The sequence below is a fragment of the Mustelus asterias genome, unplaced genomic scaffold (assembly GCF_964213995.1).
Source record: "Mustelus asterias unplaced genomic scaffold, sMusAst1.hap1.1 HAP1_SCAFFOLD_2164, whole genome shotgun sequence".
Taxonomy (NCBI): domain Eukaryota; kingdom Metazoa; phylum Chordata; class Chondrichthyes; order Carcharhiniformes; family Triakidae; genus Mustelus; species Mustelus asterias.
This window is the reverse complement of record NW_027592109.1, coordinates 27,469-50,064: the sequence shown is the minus strand read 5'-3', so window position 1 is coordinate 50,064 and position 22,596 is coordinate 27,469. Positions and strand designations below refer to the sequence as shown.

General features: G+C 50.3%; 1 protein-coding gene across 1 annotated transcript in view; it reads right to left on the bottom strand.

Moving 5' to 3' along the window:
- Nucleotides 1-22,596, bottom strand: part of LOC144489420 (ras GTPase-activating-like protein IQGAP1) — a gene marked incomplete at both ends in the record, with an annotated part of 61,915 nt that overhangs the window by 13,079 nt on the left and 26,240 nt on the right. The window contains 7 exons of the mRNA XM_078207265.1: nt 322-469; nt 1,071-1,173; nt 3,936-4,068; nt 12,321-12,553; nt 13,093-13,177; nt 15,834-15,974; nt 22,020-22,244. Of these exons, the coding sequence (XP_078063391.1) occupies nt 322-469; nt 1,071-1,173; nt 3,936-4,068; nt 12,321-12,553; nt 13,093-13,177; nt 15,834-15,974; nt 22,020-22,244 (1,068 nt within the window). The remainder of the gene's footprint in view (nt 1-321; nt 470-1,070; nt 1,174-3,935; nt 4,069-12,320; nt 12,554-13,092; nt 13,178-15,833; nt 15,975-22,019; nt 22,245-22,596) is intronic.

Here is a 22,596-nt window from a genome sequence, read left to right as displayed (position 1 = left end):
GGGGAGCTGGCTGGACCCTGTGACACCAGCTAAGCCTGGGAGAGGGTACAGTGCAGCATCCGCAGAACGACAGCAGGGCTAAAAGGATTAAACTATTAGGAGCAGCTTGTACATCCTCAAGTTTAGATTAGGGACAAACACACAAGGTGTTTAAGGTTAATGCCCAGAAACTCCAAGGTGTTTTAAGTAGTTAGCCCAAGTTTTACATTTGAATTTGGCGTGGGTAAGCATAAGATGCAACCCAATGCCATGGACGCAACAATACCTCTTGGGGCATGGTACCTCTAGGACGAGGAGGCGGTCAATGTTCACCTTACCTACCTGAGCAGCAAACCTCTGGCAGTGTTCGCCCCATCACCGTTCTTATCCATGTCAAATTTGTTGGTGAGCGTCAGAGAAACCTCCATCTTGTTGAGCTGGGCCATGGTTTGGTCGACATGGGGGTCGTTGGCATTGACAGAACCTTCACCTATGGAGAGGGAAGGGGCGGAGGATCAGCGACGGAGCTGAGAAGGATTAGCACGCGGCATCTCAGACCCAGTACAAGCGGGGTTAATGAGAATCGGATGTCGATTAATCCCAAACCTCCCCGTTCAATTGAATTCCCGGCCATTCGACCCCTCTGGCTCTGTGCTTCTGCTCCTCCACGTGTCTCCTCCCACTCTCCTCTTCAGTTGAATCCAGGGAGGGCACGGTGGCACAGTGGTTAGCACTGCTGCATCACAGTGCCAGGGACCCGGGTTCAATTCCAGCCTTGAATCACTGTGTCACCCATTCTGCCTGTGTGGGTTTCCTGCGGGTGATCCAGTTTCCTCCCACAGTCCAAAGATGTGCGGGTTAGGGGGATTGGCCATGCTAAATTGCCCCTTAGTGCTGGCACTGGGAGTGTTAGCCTGGTTTAAGGGCTCAGGTCCCCGGAGTGGGGTCTCAAACTGACGACCTTCTGAATCAGAGGTGAGGAAGCAACACACCTGAGCCGCCGTTTCATTCGTTCCTGGCTCCTCAGCCTCCCTCGAGCGCATGGTTCCAGAAAATTAAAGGAAAAACCCCTGAAGGAATGAAGTACTTGCCCAGGAGCGATTCCACTGTGGGGACGTCGCCGAGGTCCTTCAGCAGCTCATGGAGAGGGTCGCTGTGCTCGGACAGGAGGGAGTCCTGGTGTTGGAGCAGCAACTGGCGAATCACAAACAAGAGTCAACTTGCTGCAAAACATCCTCAGAGACGTTTAAATCTCAAATCGAGGAGAATGTGGCATTAATCATTGCAGACAGCTGTAGCAAAGAGGATTAGAATCCCTACAGTGCAGGAGGAGGCCATTCAGCCCATTGAGCCTGTACCGACCACAATCCCACCCAGGCCCCATCCCCATAACCCCACACATTTACCCTGCTAATCTCCCCCTCCATCGACTCCGTCTACACTTCCCGCTGCCTCGGGAAAAGCAGCCAGCATAATCAAGGACCCCACGCACCCCGGACATTCTCTCTTCCACCTTCTTCCAGAAATCTGGCATCACCTACCAACCGACTGAATTGGATGATCAGCCGTGATCATAATCAATGGTGGAGCAGGCTGGAAGGGCCGAATGGCCCACTCCTGCTTCTACTTTCTATGTCCCCCGCACTAGTCCCCACTTGCCTGGATGGGCGCAGCACCAACACTCTAAGCTCGACACCTTCCAGGACGAAGCAGCCCCGCTCGATCAGCCCCACATCTGCAAACATCAACTCCCTCCACCACCGACAGTATGTACCACTGACAACATGCACTGCAGCAATTCACCAACGACCCTGAGACAGCATCTTCCATCTAGAAGGACAAGGAGGGGGCCGCAGAGACATGGGGGAAAACAGCACACCTGCAATTTCCCCTCTGAGCCACACACCATCCCGACTTGGAAATATATGGGGCGGCACGGTGGCTAGCACTGCTGCCTCACAGCGCCAGGGTTCGATTCCCGGCTTTGGGGTCACTGTCTGTACGGAGTCTGCCCTTTCTCCCCTGTGTCTGCCTGGGTTTCCTCCGGGTGCTCCGGTTTCCTCCCACAGTCCAGCAAGTTAGGTGCATTGGCCGTGCTAAATTCTCCCTCAGTGTACCCGAACAGGCGCCAGAATGTGGCGACTCGGGGATTTTCACAGTAACTCCAGTGCAGTGTGAATGTAAGCCTTCTTGCGACTAATAAATAAACTTTGAACTTTATCGGCTGTTCCTTCACTGTCGCTGGGGGTCAAAATTCTGGAATTCCTTCCCTAACGGCATTGTGGGTCAACCCACAGCACGTGGACTGTAGCGATTCAAGAAGGTAGCTCACCACCACCTTCTCAATGGGCAACTAGGGATGGGCAATGAATGCTGGCCTAGCCAGCGACGCCCATGTCCCACGAACGAGTAATAAAGTCATTGCCCTCAGAATGAGGAAGAAACCCGGCATTCAACATACTCAGATGTTTGGGAGAGTGAGGGGTGACTTGACTGAAGCATCCGAGTGCCTGGACGGCCTTGGGAAGGCAGACGGGGGCAGGATGCTTCATCCTGTGGGCGAGTAGAGGGTATTGTTTTAAAACTAGACGCCACCCTTTCAGGGACAGGGACGAGGAGAATTCTTTTTTCTCAGAGGGATGTGCAAGCTTGGAATTCTGCGTCAGAAGGCGGTGGAGGAGGGAAGGAGGGGTATTTTTTTTTGTAAGGTCGAGGTAGATAGACTCTTGTAAAAGGTCAAAGGTTATTGGGGGTAGATGGGAATGTGGAATTCGCAACACAAGCGGATCAGCCACGATTTTGTTGAATGCTGGAACAGGCTCGAGGGGCCGAATGACCTACACCCTGAACTTCCTAACTCACAGACCACAATCAGTAAGGATAGGCAACACCATCTCCTCCACGGTCATCCTCAACACCGGTGCCCCACAAGGCTGTGTTCTCAGCCCCCTGCTATGCTCCTTATACACCTATGAATGTGCGGCCAAATTCCCCTCCAACTCCATTTTCAAGTTTGCTGACGACACCACCGTAGTGGGTCGGATCTCAAACAATGACGAGACAGAGTACAGGAATGAGATCGAGAATCTGGTGAACTGGTGCGGCAACAATAACCTCTCCCTCAATGTCAACAAAATGAAGGAGATTGTCACCGACTTCAGGAAGCGTAAAGGAGAACATGCCCCCGCCTACATCAATGGGGGCGAAGTCGAAAGGGTCGAGCGCTTCAATTTTTTAGGTGTCCAGATCACTAACAACCTGTCCTGGTCCCCCCCCCATGCCGACACTATAGTTAAGGAAGCCCCACCAACACCTCTACTTTCCGAAGACTAAGGAAAGTTGGCATGTCAGCTACAACTCTCACCAACTTTTACAGATGCACCATAGAAAGCATTCTCTCTGGATGTATCACAGCTTGGTATGGGCTCCTGCTCTGCCCCAGACTTCAAGGAACTACAAAAGGTCGTGAATGTAGCCCAATCCAAACGCAAACCAGCCTCCCATCCATTGACTCTGTCTACACTTCCCGCTGCCTCGGGAAAAGCAGCCAGCATAATCAAGGACCCCATGCACCCCGGACATTCTCTCTTCCACTTTCTTCCGTCGGGAAAAAGATACAAAAGTCTGAGGTCACGTACCAACCGACTCAAGAACAGCTTCTCCCCTGCTGCTGTCAGACTTTTGAATGGACCTACCTCGCATTAAGTTGATCTTTCTCTCCACCCTAGCTATGACTGTAACACTACATTCTGCACCCTCTCCTTTCCTTCTCTATGAATGGTATGCTTTGTCTGTATAGCGCGCAAGAAACAATACTTTTCACTGTATCCCAATACATGTGACAATAATAAATCAATTCAAATCAAACCCGTTCCGATTTCATGTGTTATTCGCGGCTGCCACTCTGGGTAGCGTGTTTCTTCCCAGGAGGGGGTCAAAGGGCATCAGGCACTTACCCTGTGAGTGTTAATCAGCTCTCCGACGGTTATGTAGATGACCGGCTTGTTGAGACTGACCAATTCTGAATATTCATCAATGTTAAACCATTCCTCGGGTTCGGGAACATTGCAGGCAGCACGGAAAAATTCCCTGGAATTAAATTTAAAAATAGCGGCATCAGAAAACATTTAAAATACTAAATAACGACAATTTCTCTTGCCTGACCCTCAAAGAACAAAGAAAATTACAGCACAGGAACAGGCCCTTTGGCCCTCCAAGCCTGCACCGACCATGCTGCCCGTCTGAATTTAAACCCCCTCCCCTTCCGGGGACCATATCCCTCTATTCCCATCCTATTCATGTATTTGTCCAGACCCCCCTTAAAACTCACTCCCGTATCCGCTTCCACTACCTCCCCCGGCAGCGAGTTCCAGGCACCCGCCACCCTCTGTAAAAAACCTACTCGTACATCTCCTTTAAACCTTGCCCCTCGCACCTTAAACCTCTGCCCCCGAGTAATTGACTCTTCCACCCTGGGGAAAAATCTTCTATCCACTCTCCCCCTTATAATCTTGTAGACTTCTATCAGGTCGCCCCTCAACCTCCGTCGTTCCAGTGAGAACAAACCAAGTTTCTCCAACCTCTCCTCATAGCTAATGCCCTCCATACCAGGCAACATCCTGGTAAATCTTTTCTGCACCCTCTCCAAAGCCTCCACATCCTTCTGGTAGTGTGGCGACCAGAATTGAACACTATATTCCAAGTGCGGCCTAACTAAGGTTCCATAAAGCTGCAACATGACTTGCCAATTTTTAAACTCAATACCCCGGCCGATGAAGGCAAGCATGCCGTATGCCGCCTTCGCACCAGCACATATAGGGGCCCATATGATATAGATGACATAGGACATAGATGATTTGGAGTTAGGGACCAAGTGTAAGTGTGTCAAAATTCACAGATGACACTAAGATGGATGGAAGAGCAAAGTGTGCAGAGGACGGTGAAAGTCTGCAAAGGGATATAGATAGTCTAAGTGAGTGGGCGAGGGTCTGGCAGATGGAGTACAATGTTGGTAAATGTGAGTTCATCCATTTTGGTCGGAATAACAGCAAAATGGACTGTTATTTAAATGGTAAAAAAATTGCAGCATGCTGCTGTGCAGAGGGACCTGGGTATCCTTGTGCAGGAGTCTCAAGGAGTTGGTTTGCAGGTGCAGCAGGTAATTAAGAAGGCAAATGGAATGTTGTCCTTCATTGCTAGAGGGATCGAGTTTAAAAACAGTGAGGTTATGTTGCAGCTATATAAAGTGCTGGTGAGGCCACACCTGGAGTACTGTGTACAGTTTTGGTCTCCTTACTTGAGAAAGGATATACTGGCACTGGAGGGGGTGCAGAGGAGATTCACTAGGTTGATTCCGGAGTTGAGAGGGTGGGCTTATGAGGAGAGACTGGGTAGACTGGGGCTATACTCATTGGAATTCAGAAGAATGAGGGGAGATCTTATAGAAACATAAAAGATTATGAAGGGAATAGATAAGATAGAAGCAGGGAAGTTGTTTCCACTGGCGGGTGAAACTAGAACAAGGGAGCATGGCCTCAAAATAAGGGGAAGCAGATTTAGGACTGAGCTGAGGAGGAACTTCTTCACACAAAGGGTTGTGAATCTGTGGAATTCCCTGCCCAGTTGAGGCTACCTCGTTGAATGCTTTTAAGGCAAGGATAGATAGATTTTTGAACAGTAAAGGAATTAAGGGGAGCAGGCGGGTAAGTGGAGCTGAGTCCACAAAAAGATCAGCCATGACCTTATTGAATGGCGGAGCAGGCCCGAGGGGCCAGATGGCCCACTCCTGCTCCTAGTTCTTTTGTTCTAATATGGCAGCAGTGGAGAATCTCTCTCTGAAGGGGCAATGCCAAGAGTCAGGTTTATCACTCTGTCTCCATACGGAATGCATTCAAAGCTGGCTGGCTGCTAGCAGCACGGTTTACATTCAACATATCCAAAGGCGGCTGGCTGGACCATTAATTGGAGCTAAATGGGCCAGTGTGTGTGGTGCCAAATCACTTGGATCCAGAAATCTTGAGTTCAATGTCTGCGTTTGCTGAATTCCCTCTACTATCAACATCCTAGGGGTTATCACTGACCATCACTGAATCCCCCCCCATTATCAACATCCTGGGGGTTATCACTGACCATCACTGAATCCCCCCCATTATCAACATCCTGGGGGTTATCACTGACCATCACTGAATCCCCCCCACTATCAACATCCTGGGGGTTATCACTGACCATCGCGGAATCCCCCCCATTATCAACATCCTGGGGTTACCACTGACCAGAAATTGAATCCCCCTCACTATCAACATCCTGGGGGTTACCATTGACCAGAAACTGAACTGGATCCAGCCATATAAATACTGTGGCTACCAGAGCAGGTCAGAGGCTAGGAATCCTGCAGAGAGGAACAGTACCTACCCCACACACAGGGACTGACTGATGTCCAATAACAATCCTGGAACTCCCTCCCTAACAGCACCGAGGGTGTACCTACATCACACGGGGACTGCAGCAGGTTCAAGATGGCGGCTCACCCACCCCCTTCTCAAGGGGCAATTAGGGATGGAGAATAAATGAACGAACAAAAACAGATCTTGGGAAGGACATGGTACTCAGTTAATGTTAGGGCGTTGGGGAGAGTTACAGAACAACGAGATCTAAGGGTAGAGGTTCATAGCTCCTTGAAAGTGGAGTCACAGGTGGACAGAGTGGTGAAGAAGACATTCAGCAAGCTTGGTTTCATCGGTCAGAACACTGAATACAGGAGTTGGGACGTCTTGTTGAAGTTGTACAAGACATTGGTAAGACCACACTTGGAATACTGTGTACAGTTCTGGTCACCCTATTATAGAAAGGATATTATTAAACTAGAAAAGATTCATTAGGATGCTACTGGAACTTGATGGATTGAGTTATAAGGAGAGGCTGGATGGACTGGGACTTTTTTCCCTGGAACGTAGGAACTGAGGGTTGATCTTATACAGGTCTATAAAATAATGAGGGGCACAGATCAGCGAGATAGTCAACATCTTTTCCCAAAGGTAGGGGAGTCTAAAACTAGAGGACATAGGTTTACAGTGAGAGGGGAGAGATACAAAAGGGTCCAGAGGGGCAATTTTTTCACACAGAGGGTGGTGAGTGTCTGGAACAAGCTGCCAGAGGTAGTAGTAGAGGCGGGTACAATTTTGTCTTTTAAAAAGCATTTAGACAGTTACATGGGTACGATGGGTATAGAGGGATATTGGCCAAATGCGGGCAATTGGGGCTAGCTTAGGCGTTTAAAAAAAGGGCAGCATGGACAAGTTGGGTCGAAGGGCCTGTTTCCATGCTGTAAACCTCTATGACGTCAGTGTGAGGGCCATGGATAGTTTCAGAGTTATGGGAGAACGCGTGAGGATGTCGAAGTTAGCTAGATACGTAAAACCCAGCCTGGGACGAGATAGAGAGAGCATTCCCTCGATCCTCAGCCTCCTTACTGTCCAGAGGAGACCTGTGGAAAGTGTACACCCCTGGAAAATGAGCAAGGACAAGACCATACTCACCAGTGAACTCCCTAACCCACCGCTGAAATGTCTGACGACACTTTCCAACTAAATACTATCCTCCGCTGACTGTATGTGGGGTGTGAAGGAGGTAGTTAATGGTGGTCAGTGTCCGTGAACGGGACAGGTTCGGAGAGGAAGAGGCAGAATCAACCTTCATTCGGACAACTGGATTTTCAATCCATGTCTAGAAGACTTGACAGTTTCAGTTCCTTCCCAAAATGTGCTGCCCACATAGCGCAGCGCCACAGGCACTTAACACACTGAAGTGCTTCTTATTCTTCAAGAGAGCTTCGAGACAGCGAGTGCAGCCAAATATTTATTTCAATATCACAGCCAACCTTAATGCTGGTTTCACCCTACCATCCACACAAGGTGCCTCCCAATCACAGAATCAGGAAGGGGACATTCGGCCCATCCAGATTTTACCAGCTCTTTAAAGGAGCTGTACTGTTCTGTGGCACAGAGCATTTGCCCATAGACACTGCAAATTAACTCTGCAAGCCCAAGTCTGTTTATGTGGCACAGTGGGTGAGCACTGCTACCTCACAGTGCCACGGATCTGGGTTACTATCTGCGTGGAGTTTGAACACTCCCCCCGTGTCTGCGTGGGTTTCCTCTGGGTGTTCCAGTTTCCTCCCACATTCCGAAAGATGTGCAGATTAAGTGGATTGGCCATGCTAAGTTGTCCCTTCGGTCCAAAGATGGACCCAAGGTGGTTAGCTGGATTGGCCATGCTAAATTGCTCCTTAGTGTCCAAAGATGTGCAGGTTAGGTGGATTGGCCATGCTAAATTGCCCCCTAGTGTCCAAAGGTGTGCAGGTTAGATGGATTGGCCATGCTAAATTGCCCCTTAGTATCAGGGGATTAGCAGGGTAAATACCTGGTGTTATGGGGATAGGGCCTGGCCTCAGTTTAATGTCTAATCCAATAGAGTGTCACCTCCGACAGTGCAGCACTCCTTCAATTCTGGTGCTCGGGTTCCGGGGTGGATCTCTAACCCGGTACCTTGTGACTCAGGGGCGAGAAGGCTGCCAGTGGAGGCAGGGCGGATACGGGTACAGACGGCTAATGGTGGCCACGGCAGCGGCATCAGAGAGCAGTAAACTCGAGCTCAAACTGGGAGCTCCTGGAAGCAAGTCGAGAGTAGCTTTACTGCAGAGGGCTGTAGAGGCTGCGTCATTAAGTACACTCGAGGCTGAGATAAGACAGGTATTTAATCAGCGGGGGAATAGAGGAGATAAGGAGGGAATGGAGGATTGTAATGTCAGAACAGACACGATCTCTGACTGGCTGAGCAGCTCAGTGGGCCGAATGGCCTCCTCCTGCTCCGACGTCTTACTGAGCTTAGCCTAACAGTTATCAACACCCTCCTGGTATCCAGCACATTCCACCATACCGTGCGGCAGGCTGCGCCCGCAAGGTGCTGAACCTCCTTTTCGACGCTCTGTTCCAGCAGTAATATCTTGTGCAGAACGAGACCAGACTCTCTCCTTTTGTACATACTGGCACAAGCATCAAAGGAGCAGACATGAAAGCCCCAGTCTTCCCCCTCCAGAGACTTGCTCTGCAGGTGCAGGCAGGCAGTCCGGAAGACAAGAAACTGATGGAATCCCACGCCTACAGGTATCTAGCTTTTTAACACATTGTAATCAGAGAATCCCTGCAGTGCAGAGAGGTGCCATTCAGCCCATCTGCATCGACTCTCTAACCCAGGCCATCCACCCCACCTATCCCGTCTGTAACCCTGTTCACTTACCATGGCCAATCCACCTAACCCGCACATCTGTGGACACTAAGGGGCAACTTTGCATGGACAACCCACCGAACTTACACATGTTTGGACATGGGAAGCGATGGCCTAGTGGTATTATCGCTAGACTATAAATCCAGAAACTCAGCTAATGTTCTGGGGACCCGGGTTCGAATCCCGCCGCGGCAGATGGTGGAATTTGAATTCAATAAAAAAATATCTGGAATTATGAATCTACTGATGACCCATTGTCGGAAAAACCCACCTGGTTCACTTTAGGGAAGGAAATCTGCTGTTCTTATCCCGGTCTGGCCTACATGTGACTCCAGAGCCACAGCAATGTGGTCGACCCTCTGAAATGGCCTAGCAAGCCATTCAGTTCACGGACAATTAGGGATGGGCAATAAATGCTGGCCAGCCAGCGACATCCATGCTCCACGAATGAATAAAAAAAACTAAGGGACAATTTAGCACGGCCAATCCACCTAACCTACACATCTTTTGGACAGTGGGAGGAAACCGGAGCACCCGGAGGAAACCCACACAGACACGAGGAGAACGTGCAGACTCCGCACAGACAGTGACCCAAGCCGGGAATCGAACTCAGGCCCCTGGTGCTGTGAGGCAGCAGTGCTAATCACTGTGCCGCCGTGCCACCCTCCAGTTTTAGACTCCCCTACCTGGCCAATCCACCTAACCTGCACATCTTTGGACACTGAAGGGACAATTTAGCATGGCCAATCCAGCTAATCTGCATATCTTTGGTCACGAAGGGACAATTTAAGTAAAGTTTATTTATTAGTCACAAGTAAGGCTTACATTAACACTGCAATAAAGTTACTGTGAAATTCCCCTGGTCATCCGGCGCCTGTTTGGGTCAATGCAACTAACCAGCACGTCTTTCAGACTGTGTGTGTGTGTGTGTGTGTGTGTGTGTGTGTGTGTGTGTGTGTGTGTGTGTGTGTGTGTGTGTGTGTGGGGGCTGGGGGGGAGGGGAGAGAGAGAAGAGAGAGAGAGAACCGGAGCACCCGGAGGAAACCCACACAGACACGAGGAGAATGTGCAGACTCCACACAGACAGTGACCCGAGGCGGGAATCGAACCAGCCGCAAGGCAGCAGTGCTAACCACTGTGCCGCCCAGAAGCTAGGTGGGATAGAAACATTGGAGAGAGGTTTTGCACCTGGGAGAACTGGAATAAAAAAGATGCCTGACAAAAAGGCTTAAGAATGGAATCGCTGACAGGGTGGTCTGGGTTAGGCATGGAGTAAACTGGAGAGCCTGGAGTCTGACCATGGGTGCCACAATCGCGGATTTTCAAACGGGGCTCACAAAACGGAGGTTCATTTTGAGACAAGCTCGTAGCCTTCCAGCTGGTAACATATCTATTCCGTTAAACTAGTTAAAGCAGGTTCCCTAAGCGTGATCACAGGGTCAGTAGGATCTTGCTGTGAACACAAATTGGCTGCCATATTTTCCCACATCCAAAAAGTGACTACACTTCAGGAAGTGTTTCAGCGCCTGTGAAGCTCCGGGACACGTCCTGAGATCGGACAGGGATGGAACTAATTGGATACCTCCTGCAAAGGGCTGGCACCAGCCGAAGGGCCACCTCCTGTGTTGTAAGAATCAGTTCAGAGATTAGAGACAGAGACACCTCACCAATCAATGCTGAACCTACCTCTCAGTGCTTCACAGGCCACATCAGGACCTTTATACTGCCTGCACCCGTGTATGTAACTCTGTGTTGTACCTGTCCTGGGAGTGTTTGATGGGGGACAGTGTAGAGGGAGCTTTACTCTGTATCTAACCCCGTGCTGTACTGTCCTGGGAGTGTTTGATGGGGACAGTGCAGAGGGAGCTTTACTCTGTATCTAACCCCGTGCTGTACCTGTCCTGGGAGTGTTTGATGGGGGACAGTGTAGAGGGAGCTTTACTCTGTATCTAACCCCGTGCTGTACCTGTCCTGGGAGTGTTTGATGGGGGACAGTGTAGAGGGAGCTTTACTCTGTATCTAACCCCGTGCTGTACCTGTCCTGGGAGTGTTTGATGGGGGACAGTGTAGAGGGAGCTTTACTCTGTATCTAACCCCGTGCTGTAACTGTCCTGGGAGTGTTTGATGGGGACAGTGTAGAGGGAGCTTTACTCTGTATCTAACCCCGTGCTGTACCTGTCCTGGGAGTGTTTGATGGGGACAGTGTAAAGGGAGCTTTACTCTGTATCTAACCCCGTGCTGTACCTGTCCTGGGAGTGTTTGATGGGGACAGTGTAAAGGGAGCTTTACTCTGTATCTAACCCCGTGCTGTACCTGTCCTGGGAGTGTTTGATGGGGACAGTGTAAAGGGAGCTTTACTCTGTATCTAACCCCGTGCTGTACCTGTCCTGGGAGTGTTTGATGGGGACAGTGTAGAGGGAGCTTTACTCTGTATCTAACCCCGTGCTGTCCCTGTCCTGGGAGTGTTTGATGGGGGACAGTGTAGAGGGAGCTTTACTCTGTATCTAACCCCGTGCTGTCCCTGTCCTGGGAGTGTTTGATGGGGACAGTGTAAAGGGAGCTTTACTCTGTATCTAACCCCGTGCTGTACCTGTCCTGGGAGTGTTTGATGGGGACAGTGTAGAGGGAGCTTTACTCTGTATCTAACCCCGTGCTGTCCCTGTCCTGGGAGTGTTTGATGGGGGACAGTGTAGAGGGAGCTTTACTCTGTATCTAACCCCGTGCTGTACCTGTCCTGGGAGTGTTTGATGGGGGACAGTGTAGAGGGAGCTTTACTCTGTATCTAACCCCGTGCTGTACCTGTCCTGGGAGTGTTTGATGGGGGACAGTGTAGAGGGAGCTTTACTCTGTATCTAACCCCGTGCTGTACCTGTCCTGGGAGTGTTTGATGGGGGACAGTGTAGAGGGAGCTTTACTCTGTATCTAACCCCGTGCTGTACCTGTCCTGGGAGTGTTTGATGCTGCAACCAGTGAATGTCACAGCCAGGAGGGAATATCTATTTGCTCGGGGCAGGGGAGAACACGTCGCTGTAAGAAAGGCAGGAGGTAATAGTTGAGACCTGAATCTCTGCTGGGACTGGAACAGGTAGTCGTTCATGGTGCGGAGCTGGCCGGTCTCTCCCTCAAAGGTTTTACTGGAGGCCGCGTGCTGCAGCAGTTTGGCGATGGAGCCCAGATTGCGGCGGTGGTCTGTGTGCAGCCCACCTCCTGCCGTGATGTCGATGATATCAAAGCCATCCGGCGCCACAATGGCAGGATTCATGTAGCGATAGTACAGGAGGTTCCCCACTACCTGCAAGAGGAGGAAATAATGAAGTGGCCGCAACCAAATAACTGGCACAATTACAGGAACCACTGGGTGCATGACAAGGTTTTGTACTTAAAAGCCCCACACACACACCCCGACCCCCCCACACACACCCCGACCCGACCCCCCCCACTGACCCCACACACACACACACACACACACACCCCCGACCCCGACCCCACACACACACAGCGAATGCACCCTAGATGACGCGAGACTGAACTTCAGGAGGTTCCTGACCCTCGATCCGCCCCGTCCAGCCCCAGTCCGTGGTGCAGAGTCCTGATCCTCACCGCTCGGTGCTACAGCCGTTTGAACCATTTCATTCCCCAGCCCCTTACTGCCCCCCCCCCCCCCTCTACCACCGGCGGATTCCCCTTGCTGCCGAGGTGGGGGGGTTAGGGGCAGTCTCTGTGCTGCGGTGCCCGAGCCCGTACTGCCCTTGGAATGGGCGATGAGGAGCTGCCTCACGGGGCAGCCTTGGGATAAGAAATTCGGGGCAGAGCCAGCGGCTTCGACCTTACCTTGAACAAGTCTTCCTCAGCGGCGGCTGGGAACTTCTCACGCAGCGAGCTTTTCAGCACTTTGGCCGTGTATCTCATTCCGTACCTGCACACAGCACAAGACGATCAACGTTAGACTATCACCGTGCAGGAGGAGGCTATTCAGCCCATCGTGCCTGTGCAGGCTCACTGAAACATCTATCCAATTCATCCCCCGTCCCATATCTCTGTAAATTTCTCTCCCTTCCACTATCTCTCCACTTCTCCCCTTTTGAAAGTTCCTATTGAATCTGCTTCCAGCGCCCTTTCAGGCAACGCCTTCCAGATCACAACCGGTTGTGTTTAAAAAGAATTCTCATCTCCAGCCTGCTTTGGTCCTTTTGCAGATATAGATGATAAAATACAGACAGTCCTTAGTTTCCTTCAGCCTCTGCCAATAAAAGTGTCTCGATTCTCCTGCCAGGCCTTGCATTTCAACGATTGGGGCGGCACGGGGGCACAGTGGATGAGCACTTTTGCATCACAGCGCCAGGGACCCGGGTTCGATTCCCAGCACTGTCTGTGTGGAGTCTGCACGTTCTCCCAGTGTCTGCGTGGGTTTCCTCCCATAGTCCGAAAGACGTGCTAGTTAGGTGGATTGGCCATGCTAAATTGCCCCTTAATGTCGAAAGATGTGTAGGTTAGGTGGATTGGCCGTGCTAAATTGCCCCTTATTGTCCAAAGGTGTGTGGGTTAGGTGGATTGGCCATGCTAAATTGACCCTAGTGTCAGGGGGACTAGCTAGGGTAAATATGTGGGGTTACGGGGATAGGGCCTGGGTGGGATTGTGCTCGGCACAGACTCAAATGGGCTGAATGACCCCCTTCTGCACTGTCGGGATTCTGATTCATCTGGCGTAGCGGGATTCGAATCCGGGTCCTCCAGAACATTAGCTGAGTTTCTGGATTAATAGTCTGGCCGTACATCACCTCGCCAGTAGCAAGCAATTAGGAAGGCAAATGGTATGTCAGCCTTCATTGCAAGAGGGTTTGAGTTCAAAAGTAGGGATGTCTTATTGCAGCTGTACAGGGCCTTGGTGAGACCACAGCTGGAGTATCGCGTGCAATTTTGGTCTCCCTACCCAAGAAAGGACATGCCATAGGAGGTTCACTAGGCTGATATCGGGGTTGGCGGGGCTGTTCGTGAGGGGGGGATTAGTTCGACTAGGCTGGTGCTCACTGGAGTTTAGAAAGCTGAGGGGAGATCTAATTGAAGTGTATAAAATTCTAACAGAACCGGACGGACTAGATGCAGCGAGGATGTTTTCCCTGGTTGGGGAATCCAGAACCAGGGGACACAATCTCGGAATAGACCATTTAGGACAGAGATGAGGAGAACTGGCTTCACTCAGACGGTGGGGAACCTGCAAAGTTTATTAATTAGTCACAAGTAAGGCAATGAAGTTACTGTGAAATTCCCCGAATCGCCACACTCCGGCGCCCGTTCGAGTCAATGCATCCTAAACCCGCACGTCTTTCGGACTGTGGGAGGAAACCAGAGCACCCGGAGGAAACCCACGCAAGACGCGGGGAGAAGGTGCAGACTCCGCACAGTGACCCGAGCCGGGAATCTAACCCACTGTGCCACCCAATCAGTGACTTGGCCTCTCTGAAAGCTGGGGAGGCCAAATCACAATGCATTTCAAAAAGATTTGTTTTTAATAGATTTTAATCTATAAAGGGGTAGGGGGAAGAAAGTGGGAATGTGGCATCGAGATCGAGGATCAGCCACTGAACGGGCTCGAAGGGCTGAATGGCCAGGGTCGGAAGACCTCAGCGTTTTTAACTCACCGGCCAAAGGGGTAAACCACAGAGGGAGCTGGAGAGCTGCAAAATGCAGCATCACGTGAGCACACTTATTATCTGTGTGAAACCTTGGAACAGCGCCTGTTTGTAAGGATGTTTGCTTGGTTGGAACAGCACATTGAGCTGTTAAGGTTTACACAATATCACGGTTGTTTTTTTCCCTGTTTGTAATCGGTATTGCTCATTTTCTTTCTATACATGTTAACTGTATTCTTAAATAAACTTGGCTGGATAAAAGCTCGCCAGTGGGTCATTGGAATCATACCTGGGGTGAAACATCTTAACCTCGCCCGTGCCAAAGTTCAAAGTGCAAAACGTAGGGTCCAGGCTGACTCCGTAGAACACCTTGGGGTTTCTGACCTGGATTATAACATCAGTTGGCTTGTCGTTTCCTTATTTTCCATTAATTCCCCAATACTTATTTTACTTATTCTTACCCTCGTCAAATACCAGAAGAAACGCGATCTGTTGTTATATTTATTGCTGACTTTCTCTATCCGAGATATTGGAAGCAGCAGGAAATACTAAACTCTGCTCCACAATCCTCACAGCCCCAAGTTATGAGGTTGTGAATCATGGAATCCCAGCAGTTCAGGAGGCCATTCGGCCCATCGAGTCTGCACCGACAACAATCCCACCCAGGCCCTATCCCCCTAGCCCCACGTATTTACCCTGCTAATCCCCCCAAGGGGCAATTTAGCATGGCCAATCCACCTAACCTGCACATCTTTCGGGCTGTGGGAGGAAACCGGAGCACCCGGAGGAAACCCACGCAGAGACAGGGTGAAAATGCAAACTCTACGCAGACGGTGACCAGAGGCCGGAATTGAACCTGGGTCCCTGGCGCGGTGAGGCAGCAGTGCTAACCACTGTGCCGCCGCCCACATATATTGGGAGGAACCTTCCGAGAGCACATACGGTATCTTGTCCACGGAGGATGTGATGGCGTTGAGGAATTTGTCGGTGGCGGCCCGCAGGTTGCGAATGGATATGTCGAGCCTCCGCTGCACCTCGTGGTGGGTCATGGCTTGCTCTGGCGTCACCTCGTACGGCAGTTTGCTGATGGGAAGAGAACATTCTGTTACTTGTCACGCCGCCTGTGTTCTGAGAGAATGACCCCAATTTACAGAACACTCAACGCTGGAGATATCCTGACGTTAGAGAAGTTTACGACACCCAGGCATTTCAGACCACATATTCAAAGTTCAGAATCTGTTGCACTAAAGAAAGGTAAGATTGGCTATGGTTTGAATCAGCAGGCTTTCACTGACACAAGAGCAGTAGTGATAGGTACAGATGAGGAAGACAATCTCAACATATCCAACCAGAATAATGCAGTGTGTCCCACACACCTCGTCACAGCACCCAGCTCTTTGCATAGCTCCCCACCACCCCATACCTGGTCCTCCAACTGCAGTACAGATCAAAGCTTACTGGCTGGGCCAGCATTTACTCCCCATCCCTAATTGCCCCTGGAGAAGGTGGTGGGTGAGCCGCCATCTTGAACCTGCCGCAGTCCCTGTGTGTGGGGTAGGTACACCCACAGTGCTGTTCGGGAGGGAGTTCCAGGTTTGTTATTGGACATCAGTCAGTCCCTGTGTGTGGGGTAGGTACACCCACAGTGCTGTTAGGGAGGGAGTCCCGGGAATTTGGCCCCAGCCACAGTGAAGGAACGGCCGATATATTTCCAAGTCGGGATGGTGAGTGGCTCGGAGGGGGAACTTGCAGGTGGTGGTGTTCCCCATGTGTCTGCTTCTCCCCCCCCCACTTGTCCTGGATGGGAGAGGTGGCAGGTTTGGAAGGTGCTGTGGAAGGAGCCTTGGTGAGTCGCTGCGGTGTATCTTGTAGATGGTACACACGGCTGCCACTGTGCGTCGGTGGTGGAGGGAGTGAGTGTTTGTGGTTAGCGTGTCGATCGAGCGGGGCTGCTTTGTCCTGGATGGTGTCGAGCTTCTTGAGTGTTTTTGGAAACGCACTCATCCAGGCAAGTGGAGATTGTTGTTGGAGCCGCACTCATCCAGGCAAGTGGAGAGTGTTCCATCACACTCCTGACTTGTGCCTTGTAGCTGGTGGATGGGCTTTGGGGAGTGAGGAGGTGAGTTACTCTCCGCAGGATTCCCAGCCTCTGACCTGTTCTGGTAGCCACAGTATTTATATTTCTGTGTCTGGATCCAGTTCAGTTTCTGGTCAATGGTAACCCCCAGGATGTTGAAAGTGGGGGGATTCAGTGATGGTACAGGTCAGAAGGCGGGTGCATCAATTCGGTCAGAGTAGAACAGCCTCATCCAAAGAGTGGCTACATGTGTTACGCTTATTCTCAACACCCCCAGCTGTTAGCTGAACACCCCTGCTCACATGTAGATGTCAACCGAGGCGGACAAGAGGCGATATCTGGCCACAGCCAAATAGCACATCAAATTTAAGCTTATTCATCAGTGTCACAAGTAGGCTTATATTCACACTGTAGTGAAGTTACTGTGAAAATCCCCCAGTCGCCACACCCCAGCGCCTGTTCGGGTTACACTGAGGGAGAATTTAGCACGGCCAATCCACCCTAACCAACATGTCTTTCGGACTGTGAGAGGAAACCGGAGCACCCGAAGGAAACCCAGGCAGACATGGGGAGAATGTGTAGACTCCACACACAGACAGTGACCCAAGCCAGGAATCGAAGCCGGGTCCCTGGCACCGAGAGGTAGCAGTGCTAATGGAAGAACAGGCACCTGATCAAGGTGACACAGACACACGCAGACACAGACACAGACACAGAGTAGTGGTGAGCTCCTGGAGAGCGAGTGCCGAGAACAAAACATGCAAGTTATTGCTTGATACTTCTTCTGAAACGGTACAGGCCCTGCAGGCGAAGATATCGGGAACTGCGAGTGAAGTCTGATAGAATTTCAGACAACGTGCCAGGAGCCACAATGAAGCCGGCTCGATTTAAAACCCAGGCATCTCATCAATTCTACCTCCCCTTCCCAGGTTTTAATGAGTTTCTGAATCACTCAGTAAACGCAAGCTTCACCTGGAGCTGTGTAATTATAAAGAGCTACAGTGCTGCTCAGGGAGCTGGACACCTGATGACTGTGGGACTGATTCCACGCACGCACCTCTTTCTGAACAGACAGCAGCAGCATGGTGGCTGGACACGCAGCCACCGAACGTGAACTTTTCACAGAATCTGACAGTGCAGAAGAGGCCCTTCGGCCCATCGAGCCTGCACCGAAGCATGAAAGGCCCTGACCTGCCCACCTAGTCCCACTTGGCAGCACTTGCCCATAGCCCTGTATGTTATGATGTGCCAAGTGCTCATTTCAGTGAAAGCCAGCTGTTTAAAGGATGTGAGACATGCCGCCTCCACCACCCTCCCAGTTAGCACATTCCAGACCCTCACCACCAGAAGTTTTTCTCAAATCCCCCCTAAACCTCCCACCACTCACTTTTAACTTGTGTCCCCTCGTGACTGACTCTTCAACTAAGGGGAACAGCTGCTCCCTATCCACTCTGTCCATGCCCCTCATAATCTTGTACACCTCGATCAGGTCGCCCCTCAGTCTTCTCTGTTCCAACAAAACAGCCCTTTCTGTGTCTGTACACTGTTTGAGAGCAGATATCCACTCCATCTGACGAAGGAGCAGTGCTCCGAAAGCTTATGGTATTTGCTACCAAATAAACCTGTTGGACTTTAACCTGGTGTTGTGAGACTTCTTACCCAACAAAACAACCCCAGTTAAAGTTAAGTTTTATTTATCAGTGTCACAAGTCGGCTTACATTAAAACTGCAGTGAAGTTACTGTGAAAATCCCCTAGTCTCCACACTCCGGCACCTGTTTGGGGACACTGAGGGAGAATTTAGCATGGCCAATACACCTAACCAGCACATCTTTGGACTGTGGGAGGAAACCCACGCAGACACGGGGAGAACGTGCAGACTCCGCACAGACAGTGATCCGAGCCGGGAATCGAACCCTACCCTACCCAACCTCTCTTCATAACTTGAATGTTCCATCCCAGGCAGCATCCTGGCGAATCACCTCTGCACCCCCTCCAGTGCGTTCATGTCCTTCCTATAATGTGGCGACAGAACTGCACTCAGTGCTCCAGCTGTGGCCTCACTAAAGTTCTATACAACTCCATCATCACCTCTCTGCTTTTGCAATCTATACCCCGGTTGAGACAGGCGAGTGTGCCGTCTGCCCTTTTCACCACCCTATTAACTTGCCTTTCTACCTTCAGAGATCTATGGACAAATACGCCAAGGTCCCTTTGTTCTTCAGATCTTTCATAGTATACTTCCTTGTCAAATTACTGACAGAATTCCAAACAAGACGCCAGGAGCTACAATGAATGACACAAAAATTGGTGGAGTTGCGGATAGTGAAGAGGATTGTCAGAGGATACAGCAAGATATAGACCAGTTAGAGACTCAGGCGGAGAAATGGCAGATGGAGTTTAATCCAGACAAGTGTGAGTTAATGCATTTTGGAAGGTCCAATGCATGTCGGAATTATACAGTAAATGGTAGAACCCTTAGGAGTAGTGACAGGCAGAGGGATCTGGGCGTAAATGTCCACCCGAAATTAGCAACGCAGGTGGAGAAGGTAGTCGAGAAGGCTTACAGCATGCTTGCCTTCATCGGTCAGGACATTGAGTATAAAAATTGGCAGGTCATGCTGCATGGTCTTAGTTAGGCCTCATTTAGAATATTGTGTACAATGTATTTTGGTCACCACACTACCAGAAAGATTTGGATGCTTTGGAGAGGGTACAGAAGAGGTTTACAAAGAACAAAGAAAATTACAGCACAGGAACAGGCCCTTCGGCCCTCCAAGCCTGCACCAACCATGCTGCCCGACTTCACTAAAATCCCCTACCCTTCCGGGGACCATATCCCTCTATTCCCATCCTATTCATGTACTTATCAAGACGCCCCTTAAAAGTCACTACCTCCTCCAGCAACGAGTTCCAGGCACCCAACACTCTGTGTAAAATATCTGCCTCGTACATCTCATTTAAACCTTGCTCCTTGCACCTTAAACCTATGGCCCCGAGTAATTGACTCTTCCACCCTGGGAAAAAGCTTCTGACTATCCACTCTGTCCATGTCTCTCAATCTTGTAGACTTCTATCAGGTCGCCCCTCAATGCCCGTCGGTCCAGTGAGAACAAACCAAGTTTCTCCAATCTCTCCTCATAGCTAATGCCCTCCATACCAGGCAACATCCTGGTAAATCTTTTCTGTACCCTCTCCAAAGCATCCACATCCTTCTGGTAGTGTGGCGACCAGAGTGAACACTATATTCCACGTGCGGCCTAACTAAGGTTCTATAAAGCTGTAACATGACTTGCCAATTTTTAAACTCAATGCCCTGGCCAATGAAGGCAAGCATGCCATATGCCTTCTTGACTACCTTCTCCGCCTGCATTGCCACTTTCAGTGACCTGTGTACCTGTACACCCAGATCCCTTTGCCTATCAATACTCTTAAGGGTTCTGCCATTTACTGTATATTTCCTATCTGTATTAGACTTTCCAAAATGCATTATCTCACATTTGTCCGGATTAAACTCCATCTGCCATTTCTCTGCCCAAGTCTCCAACTGATCTATATCCTGCTGTATTCTCTGATGGTCTTCAACGCTATCCGCAAATCTACCAACCTTTGCGTCGTCCGCAAACTTACTAATCAATCCAGTTACATTTTCCTCCAAATCATTTATATATATTACAAACAGCAAAGGTCCCAGCACTGATCCCTGAGGAACACCACTTGTCACAGCCCTCCATTCAGAAACACACCCTTCCACTGCTACCCTCTGTCTCCTTTGACCGAGCCAGTTCTGTATCCACCTTGCCAGCTCACCTCTGATCCCATGCAGCTTCACCTTCTGCACCAGTCTGCCATGAGGGACCTTGTCAAAGGCCTTACTGAAGTCCATGTAGACAACATCCACTGCCCTACCCTCATCAATCATCTTCGTCACTTCCTTGAAAAACTCGATCAAGTTCACGAGACATGACCTCCCCTTCACAAAACCATGTTGCCTCTCACTAATACGTCCACTTAGTTCCAAGTGGGAATGAAGCCTGTCTTGAAGAATCCTCTCCAATAATTTCCCTACCACTGATGTAAGGCTCACCGGCCTGTAATTACCTGGATTATTCTTGCTACCCTTCTTAAACAAAGGAACAATATCGGCTATTTTCCAATCCTCTGGGACCTCCCCTGTAGCCAGTGAGGATACAAAGATTTCTCTTAAGGCCCCAGCAATTTCCTCCCTTGCCTCTCTCAGTATTCTGGGGTATATCCCATCAGGCCCTGGGGACTTGTCTACCTTAATGTTTCTCAAGAACCCCAATACCTCCTCCTTTTTGATCTCAACATGACTCAAACTATCTACACATCCTTTCCCAGACTCATCATCCACCAAGTCCTTCTCTTTGGTGAATACTGATGCAAAGTACTAATTTAATACCTCGCCCATTTCCTCTGGCTCCACGCATAGATTCCCTCCCTTGTCCTTGAGTGGACCAACCCTTTCCCTACCCTCTTGTTCTTTATACATGTATAAAGAACCTTGGGATTTTCCTTAATCCTGTTTACCAGGATGTTGCCTGGTCTGGAGGGTATTAGCTACAAGGAGAGGTTGGAGAAACTCGGTTTGTTCTCATTGGAAGACAGAGGTTGAGGGGGCAACCTGATAGAGATCCACAAGATTATGAGGGGCATGGACAGAGTGGATAGTCAGATGCTTTCTCCTAGGGTAGGAAAGTCAAGTACTCGGGGAGATAGTTTAAGGTGCGTGGGGAAAAGTTTAGAGGAGATGTGCGAGGCAAGATTTTTTTTACACAGAGGGTGGTGAATGTCTGGAACACGCTGCCCGGGGAGGTGGTGGCATTTAAGGGGCAACTAGACGGGTACATGAATAGGATGGGAATGGAAGGATATGGGGTCTGTAAGTGCGTACAGTTTTAGTTTAGGCAGGCATCATGATCGGCACAGGCTTGGAGGGCTGAAGGGCCTGTGCCTGTGTTGTACTGTTCTGTGATCTTTGAAGCCAGCTAGATTTAAAACCGAGGCATATCAATCCTCATCATCTTTTACCTCCTCTGTCCAGTCTGCGTCTCCAGCTGGTTCACCCAGCCCTTGTAGACGTCGACGGGGTCGATCTTGATGCTCAGGGATTTGTCCTGCAGGATCTCCTTGACGACCGGCCCCAGGATCTCCCGCAAGGCGTTCTGCCCGCGAACGTTGCGGTAAAAACTCACCACCAGCTTGGTTACGGTGGGGTTGCCGGTGACAATCTCGCGCACCTGATCGACCTTGGATCTGCGCAACAAACAGAAGAAAAAGAGGAAAACGGAAAAGAGACTTAGGTCGGTGCAACCTGCCACAACTATTGCAAAGAAAAAGCCTTCCAGTATTCCCCGGCTCCATTCCTGGAAGTCCCACATCCAAATCTCCCATTTCCTGGGTTAAACGTTTCCTAACGAGTCCACACCTTTTTGTTTATTCATCCCTGGGACATGGGCGTCGCTGGCTGGGCCCAGCATTTATTGCCCATCCCTGGTTGCCCTTGGAGGGCAGTTGAGAGTCAACCACATTGCTGTGGCTCTGGAGTCACATGTAGGCCAGACCGGGGTAAGGACGGCAGATTTCCTTCCCTAAAGGGAACCAGATG